Source organism: Diadema antillarum, unplaced genomic scaffold, assembly GCF_040938485.1.
Source record: "Diadema antillarum isolate AM-2024a unplaced genomic scaffold, OU_Dant_1.0 seq00002400_RagTag, whole genome shotgun sequence".
Taxonomy (NCBI): Eukaryota; Metazoa; Echinodermata; class Echinoidea; order Diadematoida; family Diadematidae; genus Diadema; species Diadema antillarum.
Window position 1 is genome coordinate 20,778 of NW_027273011.1, and position 19,120 is coordinate 39,897.

At 39.4% G+C, this 19,120-nt stretch overlaps 1 protein-coding gene across 1 annotated transcript; it reads right to left on the reverse strand.

The window, feature by feature from the left end:
* Positions 1 to 7,471: 7,471 nt before the first annotated feature.
* LOC139714739 (uncharacterized) lies at positions 7,472 to 12,847 on the reverse strand. The gene is made up of 3 exons (XM_071626407.1): positions 12,801 to 12,847; positions 9,979 to 10,112; positions 7,472 to 8,074 (listed from the first exon to the last, which is right to left on the reverse strand). The coding sequence occupies exons 1-3, from the start codon at positions 12,844 to 12,846 to the stop codon at positions 7,751 to 7,753; spliced, it is 504 nt and encodes a 167-aa protein (XP_071482508.1). The 5' UTR covers position 12,847; the 3' UTR covers positions 7,472 to 7,750.
* Between the last annotated feature and the right edge of the window lie 6,273 nt (positions 12,848 to 19,120).

Here is a 19,120-nt window from a genome sequence, read left to right on the forward strand (position 1 = left end):
AAGATTTTTTTTTCTTCCTGTCTTTGTTCATTCTTTAAAGATGTAAGTACAGTTGTTTTCCCGATCGTTTACAAGTCAAGCGCTTTTTCTCATTTGACGGGCAGTGAGGGCGAACCTCCTGTTTGTATACGGCATGCGCCGTTGCTGGTTGCTGTATTTAATTGTATATTAAAATTTTGACATCGCTCGGAGAAAGGACTACTCTACCTTCCTCCGTCAAATTTCAGTGTAGAGGGTTGGTATCAGTTAATGTTCTTATTTGCAGTTCTGGGTCACTCGTTTCATTCCTGTCTTACTTTCTATTTCTGAGCTAACAGCTCTTTATGATTTCTTCTGCTTATATACTATTTCTCTCATTTTTCCTTTCTGTTTCACAACGGATCACATGTGACATCTAGGCATCTAACAATAGATGTATCATCGAGATATATTATCATTGAAAATAAAGTAGTTTCCAAAAATTACCCTTTTGCATTTTGTGTGATTTTGAGTCTTTCACACAAGTTTGAACTGTATAGTTTGTTTATCATATTATAATTATTGTCAATCTGCAAACTCAGAATCCCAATATCACGAAAATATGAAATGGGACACCTACATTATGTTTTTAAAAAAGCTGCTTAAAACTGTTTATCCAATAGTTTAAAGTGGCGAGCCAATGGAGTATAAGTTGCTGAGGGTATACATCTATAGGTTTCTCTCCCTTTCAATATAGTACAACTACGATATTTGATCTAATCAGACTTTATATTGTTTGATTCACTTTCTATCTTATTAAAACTGGATTTGTGTATTCGTGTACCTTATATTCCATGCACGATTTTCTCGATGTGAAACAAATCCATGTTAAAATGCACTACCCGTTGAAAATCAGTTTAATGCCTGCATGGTAAATAAATGCGCTTGCTTTCACGTCATGATACAGAGAAGCATTTTTCTACGTAAGCACCCCCTTTCCAAATAAGGTCCGCCCTGCCTTTATTACTGTTCCAGCATTACGAGGACGGGAGGTACATTTGTATTGAGAATACCATTCGTACACTATTATTATAAAGGTCATGAAAGGCGACGCGCAGGTATCGGTATGAGTATCGGTATTATCATCACAACATTGATCGCATTAGTACGGAAGCTGTACATCATCGTGGCAGGAACTGAAGGAATAAAGCTACCGGTAATCTTCTATCTCACGAAGCTGCAAGGTTAACACGAAAGAGTAATACGACGTATCGGCCGCGATCGAAGGCCAATAGATTTCGCGGCCGAAACGTCGTACATGTATTCATTCTTTCATGTTTACCTGGCTTCGCGAGACAGAAGGTCAGCTTTATTTCCTTCAATGATCGCATTGTACTCGATGTACTACAGTATACGAGGGACACAACAGAGGCTCTTTGACAATCGCCTAAGGACATCATGGATCAGGTGTGCTGTATTCATCCCATGGTATGCTTGCCTTATTGCAATGGTATGCTGTGCATACGTGCAGCTCTACGTTTGTATTATGATGCTTATACTCTCAGGCACACAACTACAGGTGACAACCGCACATGACCCCTGAAAGACTTTGTCGTTCGCACATCAATGATCATAAGCTTATTACGTTCATAATTATTACACACTGATTTTTTTCCCTACGAGATCATTTCTTTTTCCAATAAAAATACCCGGTAGACCAATCTCTTTAGATGTAGGTTCCTTTTTTCGTGTGTGTGTGTGTGTGTGTGTGTGTGTGTGTGTGTGTGTGTGTGTGTCATGTGACGTTTCATATCGCTCCACCACAGTAAACGGAGCAATTCAACTTTGAGAAGTAATCAACATCAAAATATCCTCATCTGTATCTCAATCATTAATCAATAGTCTTACTTCACAGAAGATTCATTTCATTTATAAAGTTTCCACACACACACACACACACACACACACACGCACACACACACAAATGTTGTATTTGTATTCACATACACAAAGAGATCAAAAGAAAGTAAGATAAAGATTTTTTTTTTAATTTCATCTAGTATATTATGTAGAGACTTTTGATAATATTTCATGACATAGAATGAATCTAACTCAATCAAGATCACGTTACATTCATATTGGATGATTAGGATTATGTGCGGGGGAATGCTTGTGGGGATAAGTCCCCAGAAAAAAAAAAAAAAAAGGTTTAGCACAATCACTCTCACACACCCACACACACTGCACACATGCAAGTGCACCTGGACAAGCATGCGTGCACACACAACTTGGGATTAAGATGTTAACATTTTGTGGGATATTGAGAAACCTCCGATGAAATTTGTAAAGGCATTGCAATGTAAGTGGAATATTTACAGTTTATTTGATGAAAATCGGATTTGATATGGTTAAGGTATGAAAAAAAAAATAAAGTAAAACAATGTGGTTCGTATGTTATTAGGACCTCGATCTTTCTTTTTCTACTTTTCAGCCATTTCAAAAACATTTTTTTTCCAATAAATTGAACCCTCTTAAAAATGTATGGATGCTTTTTTTTTTTTTGCATGAGCGGTTTTTCGTCAGCCCACAAAGAAAAAAAAAATGTTTTCTATGAACAATCAATGTTATTTAACATTTCACCACAGTGTTTTATCAGCTTGAAACCAAGGAAGTCTCTGATAGGCAGAGTGGACAGTGTTCCTACTAAGCTACTACACGTAGCACGCAAAACTTCACACTCTTGCGACATCCATGAATTGCAGGTGTGGCACTATGCGTCGCTGTTGAAGGCCCTGTCACACCTTTCCGGGCAAGCCTTGCGTGCGACTTGCGAAGAACATTTCTTGCTACCTGGAGATCCCCGCAGATGACCCGCACATGACAGTACCTATAGCACGTATCTCACCTGTAGTTACCCGGAGTTGCGCACGCTAGTCCTATTCACCCGCAGCCAAGTTAAGGCCCTGTCAAACCTTTCCTGGCAAACTAGGTGGGTTTGTTGCGTGTGGGAATTTTCCAGCACGCAGGACATTTTTTTTTTCGCAGGCGGACAAGGGTTTGGGCAAGTTTCACATGCGTCTTACCTGCTGGACCCGTGCTACTTACGTTCTACTTACGTGCATTCCGTGTGACCTGCGTGTAAGGCGCATGGGTGGCGAGTGAGGGCTGACACTCGGTGAAGAAATCCCTATGAAGGAATAATACCGCAGAAGTCCCACCAAATGTCATTATCTTGGCCGCTGCCGACACTCAACTAACCAGCAGGGAGGCAGTGACTGACCCTCAGCATGCGCGCTCCAAGCTCACAGAACCGACTAGCTACACGGATATGTATTTTCAGTTTTGACACCGTTCCTTGTCAATAAAACACCCGTGTTATGCTCATAGAATGCCAGCAGATGACACGCGCTTCCGGCGCATAAGCATAGATCCACGGGCAACTTACTTCAAGCGGGTTAAGTGCCTGTGACTTGCAGCAGCTATGGGTCTCCTACTGGTGTTCTAAGTGGACCACTGCGGGCAATCCCCGCGACTCACCCGGAAAAAGTTTTGGAAATGCTCAAAACCTGACTGCGGGTAAATCAGACTTGCGTGCGCACCTACGGGCAACTACGGGCGAGATCCACGCCAGGTAGTGTCAGGTGCGGGCCAAGTGCTGGGAAGTCCGGGTAGCATTTTTTTTCCCCCCGCAAGTCACTCCTCAAGGCTTCCCCAGGAACGGTGTGACTACACTGCAAAAACAATGGTGTTAAATCCAACACCATGGGTGTTGATTTTAACACTTTCCCGGTATCTATATCGGAAAACACCGGTTGGTGTTATTTAACACCAAATTCTGGAATTAAACAATTCAATTCTGTTTTTGGTGTTAAAGAAGAGTCCAACACCAATCTTTGGTGTTGCAATTTAATTCTGTTTTTGGTGTTAAAAAAAATCCAACACCAATGTTTGGTGTTGCAATTTAATTCTGTTTTTGGTGTAAAAAACAAGATTCCAACACCAATTTTTGGTGTTGCAATTCAATTCTATTTGTGGTATTAAAAAGAAAAAGATTCCAACACCAATCTTTGGTGTTGCAATTCAATTCTATTTTTGGTGTTGAAAAGAAAAAAAAAAGAAAGATTCCAACACCAATCTTTGGTGTTGCAATTCAATTCTATTTTCGGTGATAAAATTTAACACCATTATTTTAACAACAGTGATATGCAGAATTCAACCCCAAATTGTTGTTAAAACAAAAACCAACGATTTTGCACCAACAATTCAATCCAACTCACTCTATCAATGCATTAGAATCAAACACAGAAATTCATTACACATTACACATAGAGAAGGGAAAAGGAACAAACCAAATTATCTTGACAAACAAAACTTGGTTCTTGTTTATTCAAGAAACTGGAAAAAGGAATTATCATGATGAACAATACACAACTTACACCTAAAGAATACAACTTGTATTCTACATCTGGATCAAGAGAAGAAAATGTTAAAATGTACAAAGTTTTGCCCAATTTGGGAGCCACCCTGTATACTAAAGTAGTTAAAGGCAAAAAATATGCATGTGGGTATTTCTATTTATATGGGTACCAAAGTATGACCTCAAATTGGTTAATACGTAATGAAACTAAGCTGTTTTGTACTGTGTTATACCTAAGATAAAAGCCAATAATCATTACACTCACAAACACTCGCATATTTCTTTGGTAACATGTTCATTCACAATTAGCCCCTAAATGTTTCATGTGTAACATGAACATGACATCACATGATATCACACAATTACTCCTGGTACCCATATGAAAAGAAATACCCATGTAGGTACTTGGTTGTCTTGAGTCTCTTTCTCATTTTTTTTTTCCTCAACCAAGTTAACAAAAAGCTATTTGTACATCAAAACATGCATTTTCCTTTCTCTTTTTCCTCCAGGAAATAAGCAACAACAAATCAATCTGTGCATTTCCAAATCCTTGGCTTTCATGCACATGCATCATAAATTTGCTTTTCCCGAAAGAAAAAAAGATGGAAAATATTACATATATTACATTACAAAAATATTATAAAATTTTTCAGTGCACACTTGGTCAGATGTTCAAAAGGAAAAATGTACCAAAAATTAGCATTCTTTAAGATTAAATTAATGATCGGCGGCCAAGATCTGGGGGGGGGGGGGGGCTACAGATAAATATAGCCCGGGCTACATAGGGTTAACAAGAGTCCACAATATCTTATTGATTGAAGTTATTTTTGAACATTTTGTTACCATTTACCAAAACCATACATAACATCGGCTCTACAGGTCTAAATTACTTGAAAAGAACATGCCTTGGTGCCACGTACTTCCTCGAGTCTGTGTTTGACAAATTTGTCATTAAATCTAGTGGTTTGTAGTCAACAAGTTCCTTTTGATTCTTGACAACATGACCACGTGGAAAACTTATTTCTACTGTAAAGGCATGATAGTGTGAATAATAATGCAATGTATCTAGCAAGAGAAGTACAAAAAAAATGTCATTGTTGTGTACAATGATATGCTCTATTTGACCAAACAGTGGAAGCTCATCGACATCATGGCAGACCAAAAGAGACAACTGATAATGTGTACCATACACTTTAACCCAATTGGCATCAAAGACTTCAGAAGAGAGTTCCTCTACTTGGAGTTTCTCTTGCACAGTCTGTCTAATATTTTCATCTAAATCTGACAATAAAAGTGAAGTACCTGGCCCAACCTCGAGACACTCCAAAGGATGGTTTGACTGAAGATGGAACGTTAGTGCTGTCTGATGTTTCTTTGCAAGTGATTTACATATGTTTTTGTAATTACGTACAGATTCTGCAACACGGCCAAAATAGTGATGTTTCGCTTCGTACCGCATACACCATACATGTACGAGTGGCCCAACTTCTCTCAAACATGTAGCATAATGCACCATGAAATGATGCTTTGGCAACCACCTATTGGCAGGAAATGTTTTTTGAAAGTGTGTGTGATGTTCTTCAGTGAGAACAGACAACTGGGCTATCAAGCCTGCTGTTAATTGGGGAGCAAAAATAATATCCATACAATCTAGTAATCTTAGCAGCAGTTCCCAGTAGACGTTTCCTTCTTCAATGTCATGAGCTATGATGAATGGAAGATTTCTTATCAAGCACCAAGCCTACATTGCCTTTTGACCCACATCATTGCCAGCTGTTCTCAGTTTAATGTAGGATGGTTTGTTCTTGTTATCTGTACGGTTTAAGCAATGGCTGGCAACTCTCTGATTCAGTTCATCATGGGTCAAGAGTGGTGGTTGCCTTTCATAGATGAAATATTCTAGTACAAGTTTCAGCTCATACTGAACTATGCCTTCCAACAGATCATGCATTATATCAAGTGAAAAATTTGTCAAGATATGAAAGTAAATACAATCATTCAATACAGTTTTTTGTTTAACTTCAAACACATGTGACAGTGTAGTTTGAGCTTCAGCTTCTTGTAAATGTTGCTCATAAGTCTGCCTGGTGCGCATTTCCATTAACACCTCTTTTAATGTGTTCTGCGCCTCTTCCTTGCTTGTCACACACAATCGACAGTAATAATTAGCAGAAAAGCTCTGTACAAAACCAAACAGGGCATTTGCACCTAGATTATCAGCACTAATTTGAGTAATGGTTCCCCTCTTCACAATGCCATTAGGAAGAGTAATGCCAACTGTTGACAGAATGTTAATGTCTTTCACAATATGCTTGAGAATAGCATTAAATCCATATTTTTTGGCATCTTCAGCATACCACAGAGCTACAAGATTGATATTGGAAAGAATAGAATTATACTTTGGTGGCAGATTTTTCAAAATGAAATAAAAGGCACCTAACTTGTGAATTTTTGTTTTTGAACCGATGGGGTTTACAGTTTCAAAGTCATCATAAAAACAGTGAATTTGTAGGGCATTTTCATCTTCATGGAAAAGAGGGATTTTCTCAAATTGTGCACCATCACAGTAATCTCTCATTACACCATCAGTGCTCCTATGGTCATGAGTAGCAAAATGCAATATATCTTCATTGCTCAAAAGTTGCTTTAAAGATTCTAAAATGGGTATATAAACAAAGGTATCTTCAATAGCAATCTGTTCATACTGCTTACTTCTTTTATTTAGACGACTTTCATACCGGATGCCTAACTTTATTTCTTGTGGTTCAACAAGTCCAAGTGTTGCACAATATTTCATCCGCTTATATTCTGAGTTCAAATTTTCAAATGGCTTTTCAAGCATAGCAAAATGCGTCTGTATTTCTCTATAAGCTTCGGACTCAATGGGCAGTTTATGTTTCAAGAAAGTAGCCTTAACTGCCGCTGATGCACTTTTTACTACATCACCTACAATCAAACTGGTTGATTCCACGATGTCATTTACAACTTTTCCAGAGTTTGCACTGTTTGCTGAAAATTTTGAAATTACTTTTGCACACTGCCTATTCAAATCTTCAGCGGATAAAATGTCATCTTCTGCATGTATATCCTGATCTTGATCACTGTCGTCATTATCATTACTGTTTCCTGCAAAGCTCTCTTCGAATGATTCACCAGCTTTCTCATTTTCAGTAAACTGTTCTTGATTATCTGGCAAACCAGATTTAAGGTGAGTCTGCAAATGCCCTCGAAATCCACGAAAAGAATAAAATGTTCTTGCACAAGCTCCCTGTCCACAGATTAACACCTCTTTTCCTCCTTCACTTAGTCCATGACTTAATCTTAAATGTTGCACCAACTTTGGTATTGCAAAATTTCTCTTGCATTTGAAGCAAATCATGGTGTGAATAATTTGGATCTTAGTTCGGGCACTCTCGGTGATTCGCGGGAAACTCCAACATCAATCTCGAAAACAGCTGTCTGGGTGAAGGTCCAGAACTGATGAAGAGACTGGCAGTAATGCAAGCCAAAGACAAAGTGCGTCTTGAAGAGTTCATCTACTGCTCCTTCCACCGTACAGGCACCACATGGAATGGCCTTGTGATCGACAATGAGCAAGTAACTGCTGATACAGGCCTTAGAATTTCCAATTCCAAGAAGGAACGGTTGGCTCTGGGTCTGTTTGGTGCCATCCAGAAAATCTTGAATGCTCCCTCCACTCTGTGTTTGAAACAAATTACATGTACTAGTAAACGATGAAACTAGCAGTTACCCTTTTCCCACTTGTTAATTCTATCAAAACTCTATCTTTATCATCACTGTTACCATCATCATACATACATACATATATGTGACCGTGCACCTCAAAACGAACATAAAGTCGCACACACTGATTTTGCGTGAGGACTGAAAATAAGTGAAATGGGTCAACTTAGCCGAACTTGACTTTTTCATATTTTCTGAAAGAGCGGGTATTCTTTTACATTACGCTAAAATTTGGTATCATAAAATGGGCAGGAAAGTGTGTTTTTTAGCAGTTTATCTCGAACATTTTTGGTAGAATAGTGTGATTAGGTGTGTCTTTAGAATCCTTTTTTCATTTCTGAAAAACCTTGTCCACACTCTTCACTTTCAACTCTAATAACTTTTGAAAGGATAGTGCTACTGCTTTGAAAGTTGGCATTAATTATGGACAAAATGTGTTAATGAGGCATGCATAATTTCAGTTTAATCTGAATATCCCTTCATTGTTGTTACTCTGGTGGTTTACTTCCTGTTTTTTTGTCCCATTCATCGCACAGCCAGCACGGTTTGGTAAAGATTAAGCGCTTGAATAGACACTGTACTTCAGAGCCTCTTTTCTCAGTTCACACTTTTCCTGAGTTTGTGGTTTCTTTCCACTATTTAGATAGGTTAGGAGAGTCCATTTGATTTGAGTTATACATCATTTTAAAGCTTAAAGTCTGCTCTTTCAGAATATGGTCTTAACTAAAAATTCATGTCTGGCGACTTTTTGTTTGTTTTGAGGTGCAGGGTCACATATAGTGGGGGGATCTGGATGTTTTGTGGAAAATGTCTGCAATGTGCAAAGTAGCACAACGTTTTCTGACTTTTTTCTCAATTTAAGAGGCCTGATTAGACTAAAGGCCACCGCATTCGATATGACTTTCTGTCACACAACTCAGCGACTTAAGATCTGAAATAAAACAGAATATACGCACTGTTTATTTCAATATGATAGTCGGCAAGTTGTGCGACCAAAGATTTGTATGATATGCAGTGGCCTTCAGGCTGCATGTTGCAGACTATCAAGGCTTGGCTGCAAGTGATGCTCCATCATAACTCTTGAGCAAATAGGAAAAGTGCATAAATCACAGGGCTTGTGCATGATGGTGACATCCATGTGCAGCGTAGTCTCCCCTATAACTTGTATCTCGCTCAATTCACTTTATGGTTAATGAACTGAACAGAGATATACACTGTAGCTACATTCTTCAACCAGGACTTTGCACAGAAAATTTTATAAACGTATAGAGGTAGGCTGTAGAGGCCTGGTAAAAAATGCAAGTATTTTCAAAGCAGGTTTTAAGTATCTGATTGAGAAGAGTCTTTCTAATATGGTTGAGTCATTTCAACTCACACAAAAGGAGACACTGTGAAAATAAGGATTTTAAAATTTCCTTCACAATTATTTTCTTGCTGCAAATTTGTAATCAATTTCCAATATCGAGGCAAAAAGTACTGACCTTTTGTTTATTGATATAACTCTACATTTAGGGCTGTGAAAATGTCACGCTGAAACATATTCCTAGTAGGATTGAAGTATGGCAACCCTGTTTGCAGTAGGTCCATCTCGTTCTAGCGCATTGTCACTCCTAATAATCTTAGGATAGGTTCAGTTTTTGAACAGGCCCAAAGTTCTTGAGCACCCTCTTAGTCCAAGCCAGTCTAAGCACATTCATGAAATTCTTAGATAGACCATTGCTACATCTACTCCCTGTGTACACACATTTAGTCAGTTTTGGCAACATTTTCTAGAATGCAGTGAGAACATGCAAGGTGTGACGAGGGTACTAATAACATTATTTATTTATAGTCCACTTTTATACTGAAAAGCTACATACCTTCTGAAACTGAATAATCCTTGAGATTGCTGAGGAAATGGATACTTTTGCTGAGGCAGCTTTAGACCTCCCTTGGCTTGCAGGAGGCAACAGGCACAAGAGGAGGAGGATGGCAGATGTACCAGAATTCCATCCTGTATTTCAAAATGCAAAATAATAAAATCAAGCAGGCTTTCTAGTAGATCATGGTGAAAAAGTAGGAGAAAAAAAATAGGAGCTAAATTTCAGTAAAAGTAGGAGAAAAGTAGGACATGCACTTTTTTGTGAGTTTTCGATCAATACTCACCTTGTAATGAAGAGTCAAACTCACTGTGAACGCCTGAAATGATTAATCACTGAGTTACTACAGTTGCATGTAAAATCATTTACCCCCCCCCCCCCCCCCCCCCATTTGGACACTCTGGCAAAACAATTAGTAACAATACACATGCAGATTATTCCTAAATCTTACAAGTGCATGGTGAGCAGATACTTTATTACAATCACATGTATCAGATTAGTAGTCATTGATTGTCTATAATTAAAAACCTTGATCATTCATGCATGAAGAGATGGTCCAGTGAGTAATTTGTGGTCATTTTCGGAACTTGCTGTGATCACTGAAATGTAACTTGTAATGCTCTGAATGATCACAGCTTAATTGTTCCCTTTTTGTAAAAGATTAAAATATTTTTTTCCTTTAATAAATATACAATTCTTGTACTTCCATGGGTTCTGTTCATTTTGACATGAATTAAACTTTGAGTTATCAATCTCATTGGTAATTTCTGTACAAACTCATTGAAGGCAACTTTTACTCAACATTCATTTAAAGGGGAGTTTCAGTAGTTGTCTAGAGGGCGCTATAGCAATATAATTATTTTGAGATTTGAATGGGAAAACTCTTAGGAAAACTGACACAGAATAATCCAAGGAGGGGGCACAACAGGAGTTGTCATAAACAACTTTCATTCTTTACTTATAAAGGTATCTACACACAAAACAACTTGACTGATCTTCTTGTGGATCTGGAGAAGAAGATGTTTGAAATTTTGAGAATTTTGCACCCTGGGGGCCCTCCCCCTGGGCCCCCATGGGGCTACAGTTATCATTTGAACAACTCTACCCAACAGAATGATTCTCTGCAAGTTTGACTAAAAGCCGACCATTCGTTCTGCAGAAGAAGATGAAAATATAAAAGTTTACAGATGACGCACACCGCACAACGGACAAGGGACGGCAGACAAAAACGGATGGCAACAGCTCACTTGAACCTTCGGCTAAGGTGAGCTAAAAATGATGCACATGGCCTCGCATCATTTGATCTTTTGACCCCTAGATGACCTTTCACCTCATCATCCTCATCAACTCACATCTGGTAATACCCAAGGATTATTTGTTCCAAGTTTGAACAAAATTGATGCAGAAATAGAGAAATGAGAGCAAGTTCAACAAAAGCCTTTAACATTTTTCTAACACAGCAACAGGAAAAGTGATTACTATGTCAATCTCTGCCAGAACTTTGTTCAGGTGAGACAAAAAGGAGGGGGGGGGGGGGGCACTGAGTGAGGGAGTGAAGGGACAAAGCAGGGGGAGTGTGTGGGAAGGGGTTCTGCCATCAGAATAGCAGAAATCAAGCCAAGTGTATAATAATATGGACGACGTCCAAAGCAGTCATCCAATGTCGAGTAATTGAAAACCGTGCCAATATGGACAGTATTCAAAATGTTGTCTACAAATAATCAAGGGCAAAGGTCAAAGGTCAAGGTCAAAGCTTGAGGTCACAGATCATTGCCACGTCCATAGGTATACATATACCAAGTTTGAAGTTGTTTCTCCAAACCTTTCTTGAGATATTACGAGAAAGAGCCATTTTCATGTTTAATCAAGGTCAAAGGTCAAGGTCAAAGCTTGAGGTAACAGATCATTGCCACGTCCATAGGTATACATATACCAAGTTTGAAGTTGTTTCTCCAAACCTTTCTTGAGATATTACGAGAAAGAGCTATTTTCATGTTTAATCAAGGTCGAAGGTCAAGGTCAAAGGTTGAGGTCAAAGATCATTGTCACCTCCATAGGTATACATATACCAAGTTTGAAGTTGTTTGCCCAAACCGTTCTTGAGATATTGCGAGAAAGATCTATTTTCATTTGTTTTATATAACCCATGTGACATTGAATTACCTTTGATCTTTGCTTTTAAGCTCAACCTCAACACAAAAATGAGCTTAATATCAGGAAAGTCCTAAAGGATACCGATACCAAATATGAACTTGTTTGGTTAACTCGGAGCCAAGATATAGATCGATGAAAAAGTGGATACCAAATTGTTGACAGACAGATGGAGAGACAGACGGACAAATATGACGGCATAAGGTCTTTCCTTTGGACGACTTAAAAATGTTAAAAGTTAAAGTTAGATGGGTAAAATGCAGGGGAAGGTTTGGAAGGGACTGCCCCATCTAAGGGTAGGGAAAATTTAGCAATTGGCATCTTAGAAATAAACTTTTTCTGATGCACATTTAAGTGAGTACAATATACTTTCAGAGTATTGGAAATTGTTTTTTGTAAAAAAAAAATCCTATGGAGTGGAATAACTAGATGAGGGGATGATCCGGGAGGGAGTCCCCTCTCAGGGTGGGGAAAATTGTGTATGGCTACTCGAAAATAAGCTTCCTGGCCCACATTTGTGTTGTGTTTATGTGGGAGTGTGATTATGCTCCATGAAAAATTGACCATCACTAGAATGTTTAATGATAAAGTTGGTTTAATTTTAACTTCTGATGACACTTCAGACTCTTTATGAAATTAGAGGGTGCATTCCAGGGAATGTGCAAAAATACCTTCTTTGTTCTGGTCAGAACTGTCAAAAGATGACAGGAGCTCCATGACTGTCAAATTTCCATTCTGCTTCAGAAGTTGTCGAGCAAGTGCCACTGAATGATTGGAGTAAACATTTACAATAGAAGCAATTCCTTCCCAAGTGACTGCTACAATTTTCGAATTCTTGTACACAGCAAAAATGGTATCAGATACATAGATCAGAAAACGTTGCACAAAAATTTGTCCCAGCAATAAGAATGAATTCCTGCCATAAATTATTATTATTATTATTATTCTTATTTTGGTTAATCATACTTCATGTACAATGATTTGTGTATTCCTTTATTAACAAAATTCATGAAATGACTTATTGATTATTCCCCTGTGTTTCCCATTCTCATCATAAATAGCGAGACGGTAATATCCGGCAAAGACCAGTATTTACCCCACAGTATTTATCAGCTGGGGCCAACCATGGGAAAAACAGCACTCGTGTCATATGCTACTGTTGTAAACTTTGACAGAGTTGTCCGCCCAGATTTGAAATACGTAATCATACATTTATAGCATAAGAATGCTAGGCACAACAAATAATTAAAAAGGCGTACTATACTAGAAACACTGCAATTACTAGATCTTCTTGAATTAGGAGTAAATTTACACCAGCCAGGGACTTGGTGATACCAGGGAGATGGCCACCTCCCTGGTAATACCCAACACCGATGAACAATGATAAGTTTCCAGACTTTTGTAGATTCTTGTTTATGTAATCCTTTGGACAGTATCATTCAACTCAAACATCACACCAAAATGTTTTTTAAATCAAACATTCACAATATTGAGGTGTCTTCAAGACACATGTAGGTCCAGGAAACTGTGAGCCGTACATTCATGAATAAATACCATCCTTGAATGGGTAGGACATATAGATAGAAATTTCCAACAAATTTCAAGATGATCGCATTGAAAACATTTCTGCAAAAATGCAAGTTTGCAATGCTGAAGACTAGCTTCCTTTGTCTTTAATTTGCAATGAATTGTTCATTTTAACACAGTGGCTGTATCCAGTAGCACCTTTTGCAAATACAGAGAATGTTCAAAGGAACATTCCTATAATTGTTCGCATACTGCTTACTTCTCCAGAAATGTAATGCTCTTATTAAAAACTTACTGGACCATTCTTCATCTTCTTTCAGGACATGAGGCTAACATCAGGCTGGCTGGTCACAATATCTCCCAATACATCATCGTCGATACTAAAGCCTTCATGTTCATCCACTAAAACAAGATCTTCGCCATCTCTGATGCTGAATTTTCTTCTGACTGTAAGGGGGGGGGGGGGGGCGTGGGGAGAGAAAAACTATTAAAATTTACAAATGTAATAAAAAATGACTTAAGTATACTTTGCAGTTTGTATGGTTTCATGACAGGATAATAGCTACAGTTGTAGTAGCATTATAACTTTTATACCGCTAGTGTGTTTGAACATTCTGGCAATTTTCAGTGTTTTTGGGAAAGACATTGACAATTTTTTAAGTATATGATGTTAATACAATGACACATATCTCATTTATCACATACTTTATCCCCCCCCCCCCCCCCATTAATGCCAGTGGAATGACTGGTTTTGATAAATTTTTTTGACATCTTCTCCAGTAAAAATGTAGAAAAGCTTAGGCCTAAAGGAGTCGTTCGCTGGTGCTCTAACCCTATTGACCTAGAGACTAGCTCTTGGACTAGCCTATTCTGGTCTAGAGGTAGGCCTTACTGCCACCCCAGGTGAAAGAATTACATAGCCATGCAATTTTTTGAACCCGGCTGTGACAGTATTAAGGCCTACCTCGATAGACCAGGATAGGCTAGACCAAGTGAGCGGCCCCCTTAGGGCTTAAGCTGTCCCTACATTTTTACTGAAGATGTCCATAAAATTTATCAAATCCTATCATTCAAAACATTCAAACCAAGAACTTTTTTTGTAATAACAAGGTGGTTCTCGAACCATGGCCGGCACAAGTCTCGCCTGATTTTGCAATCAATAAAACAAGTAACCTTTTGACCCCAAGATGACCATTGACAATATCCTTATCAACTCAAATCTGATATTAACCCAACTAGGATCAATCGTTCCAAGTTAGAACAAAATTGATGCAGAAATAAAAAAATGAGAGCAAGTTCAACAAAAACTTTAACATTTTTGTAACAGACTAACAGACCTATCATTTGACCTTTGACCCCCTAGATGACATTTGACCTCATTAACTCACACCTGGTATTACCAAGGCCGGCCAAGCCCAAGGATCACTTGTTCCAAGATAGAACAAAATTGATGTAGAAAGAAAGAATTAAATGAGAGCAAGTTCAACAAAAACTTTCACATTTTTGTAACAGACCAACACTACAGACTAATATTAAAGTAACAAACAGACCAACAGACTAACACTAGTAACAGACTAGCTGCACAGACTAGCTACAGACTACACTATACAGTAGCTACACACATACTATTGCAAAAGCGACAGCGTTGCACCCACTACAAGCGGAGCACATCGGGAGAGCACACCGATTATCCAAGAAGATAATGTAATTTCTGTAGACCTGGGGGGCGTTTCATCAACGAGTTCGTCGAAGGTTTTCACCGACAAATTTGCTATCAGCCAATCAGACGCAAGGATTTACACTGACAACTGTTAAAAGCTAATGAAATCCTTGGTCTGATTGGCTGATAGCAAATTTGTCGGTGAAATCTCCGACGAACTCGTTGATGAAACGCCCCCCTGGACTAGACTACAGAGTCTAGATCTAACGTAAAGTATAGACACCTACCACAAATAGAGAAATAGTTATCATCTAAAAACTACAGTAACACTAGACTCTATGGCTATAGATCTATATGCATTGTATCACATAACATACCAGTAGATAAGGTTTCAATTGTAGTTTTGTACATTTGCACATGATATGAACTCCTCTTGCCAAACAAAATTCGCTTATAAAGAAGTATTTTGCGTGGTCCCCAGGCTCAAGGCTTCAAGTTCAAGAAGGCTTGGTCCAAGCCCAAGGCTCGTTGTAGCAGTTAGACTCTAAATTTAATGGGATGATTTAGTTTCTAACGTTAGGACCTACTAGATTCTAAGTCTAGAAAACTACCTGTAGTCTGTAGACTAGGATAGTAGAAGAAGTACTTTTGGGTGCAACGCTGTCGCACGCACTCTAGCTGCAGCTCCACATGCTCCACATGCATTAGCAGTATTGTACAGTCGACTCATGACAAACACCTGAAAAACAGGTACCGTACACTTACTCAGTTCAAAGAATCCTACGATGTCTTCTGGATTTAGTGGCAGCAACTTTCTGATTCGGCGATCTCCAGAACAAATCTTTACACTTATCGGCATGATTGTGCTGTTTAACTGCTGATAATGAGGATATTATTGAGTCGAATTTTCATTACCCGCGGCCCGAAGGCGAAGAAAACCTCATCGATAAAAAATGGCCTTGATAATGCATACTATACACATAACATATGCATGCACCGCGCACACACACAGCTAGCTAGCTAGCCATAAATGCCGGCCAGCAGCGCGATCCGAGAGCGCAGAGCGAGGTCACATGACAACTTTCGTCCAATGATTTTGCTCGAATTCTCTGACTTATGCGCATGTGCAATTTCAACACCAATTAATGACACCAAAACTCTAACATCAACCTGTAATTGAATATTTCGACACCAGTTGGTGTGATTCTTTCTGAACGGGACCTAAAATCAACACCAAGAGTGTTAATATTTTTCGATTCTGTGCTGGTGTTAGATATTTAACACCCTAGTTTTTGCAGTGTAGGCCTTCAGGACACTAAAAACTCGTTTCCGGGTGAGTCGCGGCGGCACCTCGCAGGCAATTCCCACACAGGTATACTTCGCAGCTGTAACGCAGATACTTCGCAGTCCTCGTATGTCGCTCGTAACTGAAAACGCGGACCGGTTTCGAAGCTCTCACGCAGGTCACACGGAGTACACGCAAGTAGCAGGTAAGTAGCACGCGTCTAGCAGTAAGACGCAAGTACGGAACTCGCTAACATCCTTGTCCGCCCGCAGAAAAATGTCCTGCGTGCTGGAAAATCCCTACTCGCAACAAGCCCGAGTAGCTTACCCGCGGAAAGGTGAGACAGTGCCTTTAAAGACGGCGCAGCCTCCCGGGTTGAACAATGGAAACAACTGCCTTGTGCATGTGCAGCACACCATGTGGTAACAGTAGCCTATACGTTGTGTTGACAGCATATAGGGGAGTGAGAACACACCCTGTTTGGAACATAAACGAACGAATGTGGGTGGCTCGTTCGTCTTCTACATTATAGATAATTTCTCTGTTTATTTGATGGAAATGAAAATAAATTTGAATCTTGAATCTTGAATCTTCTTCCGTTGGAGACAAATGCACTCAAAACCAAGGGCCAAAGCGGTTCTGAATTATTCTCCTTTCACATCTGGATTTCTGCTGGCATATAAAGGTATTTGTTACCCTAGATTGTGAACAACGTTGAAGATGAAAAGACACGTTGAACAACAACAACAACAACAACAACAACAACAACAAAATGTCTAACCTTTGCTTCATGTAAGCCTTCTACCCCGTCTTAACAGGCCACAAAACGCAGGGTAGCCACGGGGTAGCCTCGGGGTAGCCTCGGGTGAAGAATCTTCCCCTGAGAAGATTGTGCCTGTTAAGACGCAACACAGTGGATAGCCTCGGGGTAGCTGCGGGGTAGCCTCGGGCGAGGTCTTAAAAAACGCAGGGTAGCCTCGGGGTAGCCCCGGGTGAAGAATCTTCCCCTGTGTCTGTTAAGACGCAACACAGTGGATAGCCTCGCAGGAACCGCCCGGGACTATCCCGCGATAATGTCTGTTAAGACGCTCGCGGGGTGAATCTTCCCCGAGGCGTCACGTGACCAGCGCAAATCCACGAACTCTCCCTATGTATTACTAGTAGCACGACCAGACGTATTGGGTTTATGTGTTCTCACGTACTAGTAGGCCCTAATAATAGGTGTTACAAAAAAATCCCGCTTTTGATGTTTGATATACTTAAAAAACAAACAAACTATATATCAGATGCGTGTAACACTGGCATTCATATGAGCAATAGCTGAAGAGAGTACAATTTTGTTGGAAGTAGTTTGAAAATGAAAACATTCAAAGATTCATTTTGTAGAGTGTGACATGCTTTTTGTAACACGTCCTATGTATTATGTAAACAGTCGTAACACTCCTCGAGTTCTGTGGGTTGCACAATATAGTAATAGACATGCTCTGATAAAAACCTGTGGTTGATTTCATGACTTCCTCTTTCTTTACTTCTTTTTGAAAGATCATTATGAAAAGACAAAAGAGAGGCGCTCTCACGGTAAACACATTCTAAGGAAACACAGTTTGTCTAATATATATCGAAACGCCTCGGTAGATACTAGTTCCAACAAGCCTGCGTCAGCAGTAAACACTTGTACATTAATACTCAACCACATGCTAGTGCGATGGCAATGATGAGCATAATCCTCCCCGGAGAAGGGTTTCGAGCAATGCCTGTTAAACGGGACACTTTGACAGTTAACCCGTGTTTTATGGAATTTGTGGAATGCAATCTACGCCGGCAAACACCCGGGCGCGCCCGGAGAATTAAGGTCTGTTAAGATGGGGCTATTGAGAACGTATTCTCCGGGGAAGGTTTTCGAGCAAAATGGCTGGTAAAACGGGTTTCATGGAATATGTGGAATGTATATCTTCGCCGGGCGCACCAGGGCGCGCCCGGTTAAGACGGGGTTTTCGAGTCTTCATCAAAGGCTTTCTTTGGCGCTCCTTTCAGAGCATATTCACGGTAGGCATGAAAGCATGATTTATTCCATTTCTTTGTTCACGAAAAACTGTTTATCAAAAATGTATGTAACGCATAATAATGAAACCATGATCCATATCATAGTCTGACACAAACACATCTGCTGATCTCATCCGTACAATAGGTAAAATTCTTGACTATTAACATTTCACCGAAAAAAACCCCAACTATTTGTTTAAATCATTATTTCCGGGGGGGGGGGGCTGCAAAAAATTCAAGTACACTGTTGTATTGCACAAAAAGTTTGCACCAGATCGCTGAATTTCAGGTCTGAATATACAAAATCATCTTCGTTTGGGAGGAGAAATGCCCCTTATGTACACCCTCGTGTGCATGTTTTTTTCTGTTTGATTGCTTAACAGACAGCGTTCATAATGTTCAGCGTTCATAATGTTCAGCCACAAAAAGTTTACCCCCCTAAAACATTGGAAGGGCAAGCATATTATAATTTTGCC